The following is a 12,403-nucleotide window of genomic DNA, read 5'->3' on the forward strand; positions in this document are numbered from 1 at the left end:
AAGACCAGGTGAACCCAAAAAACTAACAGAAGATGAAATACACAAACAAAAGCACAAATCACAACAGACAAGGCACAGAAAAAGGAATTGAGCAAGGACGAAAATAGAAATAGAGCAAAAACGAAAGATAAACCTGAAATAGACACAAGAGAGAACATATTTCTAGGAGCATGTAATGTAAGAACCCTACACGAAACCGGAAAATTGGCGCAGGTAAGCCAAAAGATTGATAAGTACAAATTAGACATTGTTGGACTAAGCGAAACAAGATGGAATGGCAGTGGATTAACCCGAATAGGAGACCAACGGCAACAACTAATGATATATTCTGTTAACACGTATATTATGTAAATGACAAACACGAAAAGGGAGTGGCAATACTGCTAGCCCAAAAGGGGAGAAAGGCTCTAGTAGAGTGGTAACCAGTGTCAGAAAGGATTATTTGGGCAAGACTGAAAGCAAGATATTATTATAACATAATAGTAATAAATGTATATGCTCCTACGAATATAAACGACGAAAATGAGAAGGAAGAATTTTACGAGCAACTACAAACAACGTTTAATAGGATTAATAATAAATATAGAAAAGATATAAAAATAGTAATCGGAGACTTTAATGTTAAAATAGGAAATGATAATACAGGACATGAAAATGTGATTCGAAAGGAGGAAATTGGAGAGAGAAACGACAATGGAAATCGATTAATCGAATTTTGTGAGCAAAATGAACTTTTAATAGGCGGAAGTATCTTTAAACATAACCGGATACATAAGGAAACATGGAAATCACCAGGAGGAAGATACAAGAACCAAATAGACCACATAATAATTGAATATAAATGGAGAAGCTGGCTGCAAGATGTCAGGAGCTTAAGAGGTGCTGATGTGGGGTCAGACCACATCCTAATCAAAGCGAGACTAAAAATGAAATTAGCCAGATATAAAAACCAAAAAATCAGCAGAAGGAACAAGTACAACTTTGATGCCCTAAAACAAGAATGTATAAGAAATAAATTCAGTAAGAAACTCGTAATTAACCGAACAGTATCACAACAAACTGGAGAGTCAGTTGAAGAAACATGGAAATATTTTAAAGAAGTTATGATGGATACAGCAAAAGAAACAATCGGATTAAAAAGAAGACAAAATAAAAAATGGATTACTAAAGATACTCTACTATTGATAGAAGAAAGAAAAAATCAAGGAAGAAATTCTACAAAAGGAAGGATCGGAAGAAGGGAGGGCACTTGAAAGGAAATACAAGGCAAAAAACACAGAAGTAAAAAAACAAGCCAGAAAAGATAAAAGAAACTATATAAATGAGATGCTAAATATATCAGAATAAGCAGCGAAAGAAAACGACTTACAAACACAATATACAATCATACGAAACTTAACAGGAAAAGCACAACGAAATATACGAGAAGTAAAGGATAAACAAGGAAATTGAATAAAAAATGAGAAAGAAATAATACAAAGATGGAAGGAATACTTCGAAGGATATATGCTAAGCATGAAATAACTCAAATCATAGAAGATGAAGTAGAATCACCAGAGCTAGAAGTGAACTGGAGAAATTACAAGGGAAGAAATTGGAAACACCCTAAAACTTCTAAAAAATGGCAAGGCCGCAGGAATCGACAATTTACCCATTGATATAATAAAAGCAGACACCGAGCAGTCAGTAGAGATGCTACATACACTTTTGAATAAAATATGGACGGACGAAGAATTGCCAAAGGAGTGGAAAGAGGGATTGATTATAAAAATACCCAAAAAAGGAAACCTGAGCAAATGCAACAATTGGCGTGCAATAACACTACTAAGTACCACATCCAAAGTGCTGACCAAAATCGTATTGAAAAGATTGAAGCCGGAACTAGATAAAAAACTGAGAAACAACCAAGCAGGCTTCCGTTCCAACCATTACACTATTGATCACATTTGCACCCTTAGAATTATCTTGGAACAAATAAATGAATGGAATAAAGATATAGATGTGAGTTTTATCAACTTCGAAAAGGCCTTTGACCGTGTAAATGGGGCACAGATGTGGAAAATCCTTAGATTATATGGGATACCACTAAAAATCATAAACTTTATTAAACTCTTCTACGAAGGATACTAAGCCAAACTAGAACATTCAGGTGAAATAACAGAAGAAATATCCATAGACAGTGGAGTCAAACAGGGTTGTGTACTATCCCCTACCCTATTCCTTATTATGATATATTTGGTAATGAGAAAAGTAATCGACGATCGAACAGGCATCAGGTGGAACCTATTCAAACAGTTAGAAGATCTCGAATTTGCAGATGACATCTGCCTGATAACTGAACACCGAAATCATATGCAAGCAAAAATTGACAAATTGGCACAGTACTCCGACACGATCGGACTTCGAATAAACACAGATAAAACTAAACTCCTAAAAATAATAACCATCCAAATAATAAAATAATGATAAACGGTAAAGAAGTAGAAGAGGTAGGCAAGTTCACATATCTGGGATCTGTCATGGAAAGGAGCGGGGGGTGTAAAAAGGATATACAGACGAGAATAACAAAGGCTCAACACGCATTCAATGCTTTAAATAGAATTTGGCAAACAAACGAAATATCGGAAACAACAAAAATTAAAATCTTTAATAGTTGCATTAAAAGTATACTGCTCTACGGAGCAGAAACATGGAAACAGGACGAAAAGACAACTAAAAAACTACAAACATTTGTAAACAAATCTCTAAGAAAAATCATGAAAATATACTGGCCAAACAAAATAACTAATACAGAACTATGGGAAAGGGCAAAGCCAACTAACATATCTACTACAGTCAAGTAAAAAAAATGGAAATGGATCGGCCACACTTTGAGCAAAGACCAAAGCAGCATAGCAAGACAAGCACTTGAATACCAACCAGAGGGGAAAAAAAAGAGAGGCAGACCAGACAACAGCTGAAAAAGAACAACAACGAGAGAACACGAAAAAATTGGACTAAAATGGGGCGAAGTCAAAAAGAGAGCAAAAGATAGAAGAGCGTGAAGGGAATTAGTTCACAATTTATCCAGAGAATAAAAACAAAAGAAGATGCGCTGTCCCGGCCAGACAGCAATCTTACACTTTTGGCCAATACTCCACAAGGAGGGATAGAACGAGAGAGAGAGAGAGAGAGAGAGAGAGAGAGAGAGAGAGAGAGAGACAGAGACAGAGACAGAGACAGAGACAGAGACAGAGACAGAGACAGAGACAGAGACAGAGACAGAGACAGAGACAGAGACAGAGACAGAGACAGAGACAGAGACAGAGACAGAGACAGAGACAGAGACAGAGACAGAGACAGAGACAGAGACAGAGACAGAGACAGACAGAGAGAGAGAGAGAGAGAGAGAGAGAGTAATGTGGCCCAAACTACTTATTCTACCTTTCTTGTTTTGATGTTTTTATCACCTCGCAATCCTTTTGTAGCTTTCGTAACACTTCTGCATTCGTAACTCGTTGGAACCATGGTGTTTTCAAAATCCTTCTATAGCACCACATCTCAAATACTTCGAGCTTCTTTAGGTTGTCTACTTTTAGTGTCCAGTTTTCCATTCCATACAACAAAGTCAAGAACACGTAGCATCTTAAGGCTCTTATTCTCAGTTCCAGAGGAAGGTCTCGATTAACAAACATTTTTTTCATTTTTATAAATGCTTTTCTTACAATTTCGATGCGTGTCCTGAGTTCACTACCTTGGTCATTGTTTTCATTTACCCCGGTTCTCAGATATATGTAGTTATTCACTCTTTCTACTTGTTTTCCCTCGATATCTAGCCTTCTTACTGTGTGTTTCTTAGAAATAATCATGAACTTGGTTTTCTTAACGTTCATTTGTAGTCCATATTTTATACTGACTTGATGTAATCTATTTACTAATCGTTGCAGTGCTTCTAAACTGTCTGCAAAAATAGCGGTGTCGTCTGCGAATCTTATGTTGTTGAAGATTTTTCTGTTTATTGATATAAGTACCCTGTTTTTCCTCTAATATTGCTTCCTTAAAAATAGCTTCGCTGTACAGATTGAATAACAATGGAGACAACACGCAACCCTGTCTAACACCTCTTTTGATTTCTATGGATTCTGTTTCGACGTTTTCGATTTTAACCTTTGTTTTTTGATTTCAGAACAGATTGACAATAACCGTATATCTCGACTGTCCACATTATTTTCTTTTAAAAGTTCTACGAGTTTTCAAACCCTTTTGATAATCTATAAAGCAGACACAGATATCCTGGTTCATATCTAGTCGTCTTTGCGCGAGAACGTTAAAAGCGAACAGAGCCTCTCTTGTTCCTAATCCTCCTCTGAATCCAAACTGGGTGTCATCTATATCTTCTTCTATTTTTTGTACAGCCTCCCATTTATTATTTTGAGAAATATCTTAAGTGTGTGGCTTATTTTGGAAATTGTTCTGTACTGGGAGCATTTTGTCGCATGTACTGCCTTGGGTAGTGTTACAAACGTGGACAGCAACCAATCCTGGGGTATTACTCCTGTTGTATACCTATACCTTGTTGAATACATAGATCTAAAAGTATAATGCTATTTCTTCGTCTATCTCTTGGCAATGCATGTAATTAGCTCAGTGGGTATCTGATCTGGGCCTAATGCTTTTGAGGTCTTTGCATTTATAATTGTCTGTTCTAATTCGCACATTATTATTTTAGCTCTGTCTTAACCATTGACTTATTAAATCAACTAAGCAGGTTATAAATACAATTTAAAGTTCAAGGGTCTTTTTAACTAGATAAAATGAAGTATTGGGCCGAATTTAAAAATTTAAAGACTGATTTATAAGAAATTGCAAGTAGTAGATTCTTTCACGGTTTTTGCTGTAAATTTTAAAGAACCGCTTGAATTGTCATGAAATTTGGCATACGCATAGCTAACATTTCAAAGAAAAAAAGTGATATGGTGCCGATGTGTGTTTTTGTCCTGGGGGTGACTTTCACCCTATCTCGGGGGTGAATAAATATATCTCCAAGATAAGTCCCGAAATGGATAAACGGACTAATTTTAAATAACTTTTGTTCCATAGAGTTTTTTCACCAAATCAAACTTTTTCGAGTTATTTGCAAGTGAATATGTTAATTTTTCAACATAATAACCACGTTTTTAGACGGTTTTATCGCAAATAACTCAAAACGTAAGCATTTTGTCGAAAAAAATATTCCTAGCAAAACTATAGCCTATAAAAAAGTGAACAAACGGTGTATATATTAGGTCTCTATACCTAGCAAAAGCAGAGTTATAGCTAATATTCGAAAGTTCATATTCGAAAAATTCCAAATAGAATAATTCAATTTGAAATATCCAAATAATGAAGTATTCTTGGGAAAAACACATTACAACTTTTTAAAGTGTTAAAAAAAAGTTTTATTTCTGTTTCTATAAAAAAATTTTCTAGCACCAAATGTAAGCAAGTTACGCTCAAAATAAAGTTGGTCCCTTTTGTTTTGGCAAAAAAATTAGGCAAAAAAAAAGATCACCCCCAATTAGCAACTTAAATGAAATTAATCGGTGCCGCTTCACAAGTTACTTCACTTATGTTGTGTTTATATGATCTGTAATTTTCATCTATTCAAAGTGTTTATTTTTGAAAAAATTTGGTTTTAAAGTAAAATTTTGAAAAATTTTAATTTTGAAAAAATGCTTTTTTCAAACTTAACATAACTTTTTACTTTGCTTTTTTTTTCAAACATACCTAACTTAAAAATTGTTAGAGATACCAAAAAGCTTAAACAATAAAAAAAGTCGGCTTTACTTTTCTGAATATTTTGTATTTTCTTTTTTTTCTATAAGACAAAAATTGGTGTAGATTAGGTGTTTCTAAACTTGCATACACTCGTGATAAGTGACTCGTCAAGCCCTTTTAACTACAGCTCTTTCAAAAATAAGGACTTTGAACCGATGAAACTTACAGATCATATGATCAATACATACGCGAGTAAAAAAATTGTGAAGTGGTAACAATTCAGTTCATTTGAAATGCTCATTAGGGGGAGATTTTCCCGATTTCTTACCAAAAAAGGGACCAACTTTATTTTGAGCGTAACTTGTTTACTTTTGACGCTAATTTTTTTTTTTTTTAACAAAAATAGGCATTTTTATAAAACTTTAAATAAGTTAAAAAGAGTTTTCCCCAAAACAGTGTTTCGTTTTTTGGTTATGGCACGTTAAAATATTCGATTTGGAATTTGACGAATATGAACCAATTTATCATTAGCTATAACTCCGCTTCTACTAGGTATAGTGACCTAATATATACACCATGTTTTTCACTTTTTTACGTGCTATATTTTTGATACGAACTTTTTTTCGACCAAACACTTACTTTTTGAGTTATTTGCGAAAACTCGTCTGAAAACGTGGTTATTTGGTTATTTTGTTAAAAATTAACATATTCACTCGCAAATAACTCGAAAAGTATTAACTTGGTGAAAAAACTTTATAGAACAAAAGTTGCTTAGAATTAGTCATTTTATCCATTTCCGGACTTATTTCGAACATATATTTTTCATCCCCAAAAGGGGGTGAAACTCACCCCTAGGGCAAAAGGGCAAAAATCACTTTTTTCTTTGACTTGTTAGCTATGTGTATGCCAAATTTCATGTCAATCCAAGCGGTTCTTTAAAATTTAAAGGTTTTGCAATATTTTACCTTTAAAGGACGTACTAAAGGGTTTTAAAACAATATCTTATTTGACTCCCATCGCCATTAAAACTGTTGGGGTAATTCTTACCCTGGATTTGAGGTGAAAAAAAAAAATAATCGCAAATACTGGAGAAATGTTTCCCTTTAATCAAAAATTGACGTTGCTGGGTTTTTCAAAAATGTAATTATTACAAGCACGCTGCAGTTTCTCAACACGGCCCTACCTTATCGGCAGAGTCTACGAAAAGTGCACGGTAAATTGAAGGTGTAATTACAAAAAAAATATTAGGTCTGGATCCCGCGTATGAAAAAAAAGTTGATTAATAGCAAGCTGAAAATTTGTTAATAGCTTAAGGGTGTCTATTCGGATAAACTTTGATATATGGGAACACTGGAACAGGGGCAGTTTTAATTGTGGAACAGGTTGAAAATTTGGAACGGTCACACCACGAAAACGGCACATTTATTTTGTCCGACAGAACAGATTTAATCTCTCCAAACAGAGATTAAACCAACTATAGTATTTGATTAAACTCTCATGCAAAAATGAGACTGCTATTTATCACCTGTCATAATTCCTGTCATTTTACATATTCTACATGTTCCACTCATTAAAACGCCCATTTGGTGATAAATAGCAGTCTGATTTTTGCATGAGTGTTTAATCTCTGTTCGGAGAGTTTAAGTCTGTTCTGTCGGACAAAATAAATGTGCCGTTTCCGTGGTGTGACCGTTCCAAATTTTCAACCTGTTCCACAATTAAAACTGCCCCTGTTCCAGTGTTCCCGTGTATCAAAGTGTATCCGACTAGACACCCTTAAGCTATTACCAAATTTTCAGCTTGCTATTAATCAACTTTTTTTTCATGCGCGGGATCCAGACCTATATGTACATATGTCTTTATAACTCTTTATATTTTTTTTATAATTCTCGTATCAAAGTTACGCGTGAAGTTAGTCGTATTGATGACAGTTGAGAAACTGCCGGCGACTCAATAGGGAACTTGCATAAAATTTTAAATTCGAAAAAAATGTTATAAGTCACAACAGAACATAATTTAAAATATGTATCGAAGATAAAAAAGTTGTTTTTGTCTTTCGTTTGGCCCCTAAAGAAGATTAAAAATTATACCAGCCAGCCCAAAACGCGTCGTGAGGTCATCCGGTATATATGTTTATATTCTGCACCAACAAAGTAAACAAAATTGTATATAATTTTAAATTAGACATTATAAAAGTCAGTAGAAAATACAGTTATGTGACTTCACAAGTGTTTTTGATCGTTTCATTTATTCATAGAAAACTTGTACTTTTACAAAATGGTTTTATTTTCCATAGTAAACTTTCTTTCCTTTCCTTCAAAAACTGTATCAAACTCCAATCTCAACAAACTGGTATATATTATTACAATGACAAACGATAAAGAATGTCATTGGAATATAAATATTTTTTCCTTATTCGGCGACGATGAGCTGGCCAAATACCCAAGTAGGTGGAGGCCAATAAAATAAAGAAGGAGGAGAAGAATATACCTAAATATAACCATAATCATAACTATATAATAAAACTATGTTACGTCACGGGTCGTTTGAACTATTTTATACCGCAGAAGACTTTAAATTTGTATTTCTAAGTTATTACGAGTGTTTGAAGCGTGAAATTTTGGAAATCTCATTTTTAAACAAAACTGAACATTATTATGTAATAAAAATGTGCAAGTTCCCTATTATTACATCTGTTTCATTTTCGTCCAGCCTCCCTGTAATTTTAAGTTACAAATTGAGATATTTTTTATTCGGCATAGAGAGCTGAATTTCACTTATTTACTTCAAAAGGTAACATCAGATTTTAAATTTTATGAGCACAAAAATAGTGAGAGTAAAGATTCCCATTCGTATTATGATAAAGACGTTATGCCTATGCCGAAAACTGAAAAAAATGACGAAGAACATAAATATCGTTTTTCTACGGCCCGGTCGTGCTAAAAGAGCCACTTTCACGCATGCATTTCGTTTCCGAAAGTTGTACTTCCCCGCACGGCGTGCGTGAAAGTAATTTATCCCGCACGCCCTGCGTAATTAAAATACCTTGTATAATGGCATTATAATATATTATAATACATGCAATAAACTAATATTTAGATATTATTTACTAATTCATTTCAAATTTATCTTATTGCGTTCATGTTTTAATGAAATTAGCGCGATAATTCGATGAAATAAAATTATTTTGACATAATATTTAAAAGTCAAATCAGTAGAAAATTATTACAATGGTTTTGAATCGTCGTCATGGAAACCAATATCGTCGTCGTGGTAACCCATTATATTGAAAGTTTGGTTTTGACAACCTTGCCAAAGAATTAGTTTGTGTATTTTCACTTCTAAATAAAAATTTATATAAATCTATTTAAATAACTTTATTTTTGTGGCTTTTTTCCAAACGTACGGCCCTAGAAAAAATATTGTTCCTAACTCATGCGGAAAGTGTCTTCCCCGCACTCGACTGTTTGCCCGAACTCCGCTATCGCGTCGTTCGGGTCAACGGCAGTCTCGTGCGTGAAAGTAACTAGTGCGGAAAGTGATATTTTCACGCACGAGACTGCCGTTAACCTGAACGACGCGATAGCGGAGTTCGGGCAAGCAGTCGCGTGCGGGGAAGACACTTTCCGCATGAGTTAGGAACAATATTTTTTCTAGGGCCGTACGTTTGGAAAAAAGCCACAAAAAATAGAGTTATATCAATTTTTATTTAGAAGTGAAAATACACAAATTATTCTTTGGCAAGGTTGTCAAAACCAAACTTTCAATATAATGGGTTACCACGACCACGATATTGGTTTCCGTGACGACGATTCAAAACCATTGTAATTTTCCACTGATCTGAGTTTTAAATATTATGTCAAAATAATTTTATGTCATCGAATTATCAGTAGGTAGTACTTGCACAAGAGCTCTAAAATTCTATATTAATTTTAGAGATCGAGTGCAATTTGTTGCGATTATTTCATGAATAAAACTGTCCAAAACCAAAATTTTATTGTAATTTATTTATGTAAGTACAAATTAGTACAATTAAACACACAGTTGTTATAAATATTTTACGGTTGAAAGTCATCACTTTTATAATTTTTAAAACATTAATTGTCATTAATGTCACTTAATGTATTTTTTCGTAGCAACGAAGGGCATCTGACGTAATATACTTGACGACGGGAAATTATCAAAAATTATCGGGTATAATATCACAAGAGAGTGAGAATAAATTGAAAATAATGCGACAGTTCTTCCAAAATTTGTTGTCCGGCAATAGACACGAGAGCCCACAAGGCTCGAGTGGCTATTGCCCAATGACAACAAATTTAAGTAAAAATGAAGCATTATTTTCTTATTTATTCTTACTGTCGTGTGATATTCGTAAGATTATTTTTTAATACGTATATTATGGATATTTTCTTAAATGTGACAGTTGTCAAAACTAGGAAACTGGTTGCCATTAAACAGAAACAATCTACTTAAAAAAATTCTATCGGTAATTTTCTCAGTATAATTTTAATCTGATTGGACAGAATTAAACACGTGATCAAATATCTTACTATACGATTTGAAGTTAAAATCATTAAAAAATAATCAGTTTAATTTAGATTTCTGTAGCTTTCTATTGGTCAGAATCTCCTATGAATGAAATAATCGCGCTAATTTCATTAAAACATGAACACAATAAGATAAATTTGAAATAAATTAGTGAATAATATCTCAATATTAGTTTATTGTATGTATTATAATATATTTTACTTTCACGCACGCCGTGCGGGAAAGTGCAACTTTCGGAAACGCGCTTGAAGGTGGCTCTTTTAGCACGGCCGTAGAAAAATAACTATTTTGTTGTTTTATTTTATTATATCCTAATGTTAATTCCATACCTTGATCAAATCCAGTCTTGTCCAACATAATTAACAATTTTGCGTATTCCTTTAAGGGCAAGGAAGTTACATTAGTAAATTCCAAATTATTTTCTTTCAGGTACTGTCGAACTACATGCCTAAAATTATTTCGATAAAATTCCTTGTTTAAATTCATAATCGGATCTATTGGTACATTACAGTTTTCTTTAATATGACAATAAGTGGAAATTTTTTCTAAAACAAAAAATAAAAAATGTTATTTTCTATAAACATAACCTATTAGGTTACAATAAACCAGGCAGGATCTTGAAGATGCAGTCCGAAGTATACAGTGAGGACGTTTGAGTTGGAATAAATTCATTTTCTCGAGAATGGGCTACTCTCGAGATAAATCCCGAAACCGGTCGATTTTTATTTTTAAATTGTAAGTTTTTGGGATATAATATATGCCAAATATATTATATCATACTAGTGACGTCATCCATCTGGGCGTGATGACGTAATCGATGATTTTTTTTAAATGAGAATAGGAGTCGTGTGATAGTTCATTCGAAAGGTTATTCAATGCTCTATTCACTAATACCTATAAACATTAATAAAATTATTTATACAGGGTGCCCAAAAAATTTTTTTGAATTTAATTAATTGAGACAAAAAGAAGAATGTCTATAATTTATTTTATTCGAAATACATTTTACTGTTATCCAAAAATAGGAAAAAATGTTTATGTATTTGACAAATAAATATTGGTTTTCGCTTGAAAACAAAAGCAATGATTATTTAACAAATTAAAATTTTTTCTGTTTTCTGACCGCAGTAAGCTGTATTTTGCATTATATAAATTACATACATTCTTCTTTTTGTCTCAATTAATTTAATTCAAAAAAGTTTTTTTGGGCATTCTGTATAAATAATTATGTTAATGTTTATATAGTAGGGGAGCGAAGTATGCTAAATGTGCAGTCACTCGAGCGCTTTGGGGACCTATTGGGTTGTGAAGAGTAGGTCCTAAGACCAAAAAAAGTTAAGTAAAGTTTTCTATTTTAGTGGGGCCTTTCCATTTTTTAATTTAATTTTCCATTTCCAACAATCGTTGTAGATGGCGCGTAGCGCCATCTATCCATAATTCGAAAAAATGTTTCGAATAAAAGTTGCTTATTTTTACGTAATGAATCCAAATCTGGAATAAAAATTAGGGGCTCCTATTTAAGATTTTAAAGTAACCCCCCACTCCACCTCCGTGGGGGTCGTGTTTGGTACCATTCGATACATTTTTCAAAAATATTGATTAAGTGTATTTTGCAGTTTTTCGATCTAATGTTTATTTTGCGAAATATCGCGGAATTTGTATTTAAAATTTTAAATTTACCCCAACCCTTCTCCGTGGGGGGTCATGTTTGGTATAATTCAAGAGATTTTTGAAAAATATCGAACACGTATTTTTTAGTTTTTCGATCTAACGTTCATTTCGCGAATTATTCGCTTTTTTTGTGAAACTTTTAACTCACCCATTTCCTTACGCCCCACTCAAATCGTCAGATTTTTGAAATATGCACTGTTATGCATGTCCTTTACTTACCTTATCTTAATCTGACAATTTTGAGTATTTTTAAGGATAGATTTTTTTTTCGGCTCCCCCTTAACGAACTTCCCTGTGTTAAGAGGTAATATATGATAGAGGTACATCTGCAGGGCACCAGGTGTCTCCCCATATGATAATCTGACGCGCTCGAGTAACTGCAAAAATCCCCGCTTGGGCTCCGCTACCATAAGTAAATAGAGAATTAAATAACCTTTCGAATGAG

The 12,403-nt window shown here is 33.5% G+C and overlaps 1 protein-coding gene across 1 annotated transcript in view; it reads right to left on the reverse strand.

Annotated features, from left to right (window-relative positions):
- LOC126878777 (uncharacterized) overlaps positions 1-12,403 on the reverse strand; it is a 33,367-nt gene that overhangs the window by 14,841 nt on the left and 6,123 nt on the right. Inside the window, exon 2 of the mRNA XM_050641674.1 lies at positions 10,617-10,832. Within this exon, the coding sequence (XP_050497631.1) occupies positions 10,617-10,832 (216 nt within the window). The remainder of the gene's footprint in view (positions 1-10,616; positions 10,833-12,403) is intronic.

Source organism: Diabrotica virgifera, chromosome 1, assembly GCF_917563875.1.
Source record: "Diabrotica virgifera virgifera chromosome 1, PGI_DIABVI_V3a".
NCBI classification, from domain to species: domain Eukaryota; kingdom Metazoa; phylum Arthropoda; class Insecta; order Coleoptera; family Chrysomelidae; genus Diabrotica; species Diabrotica virgifera.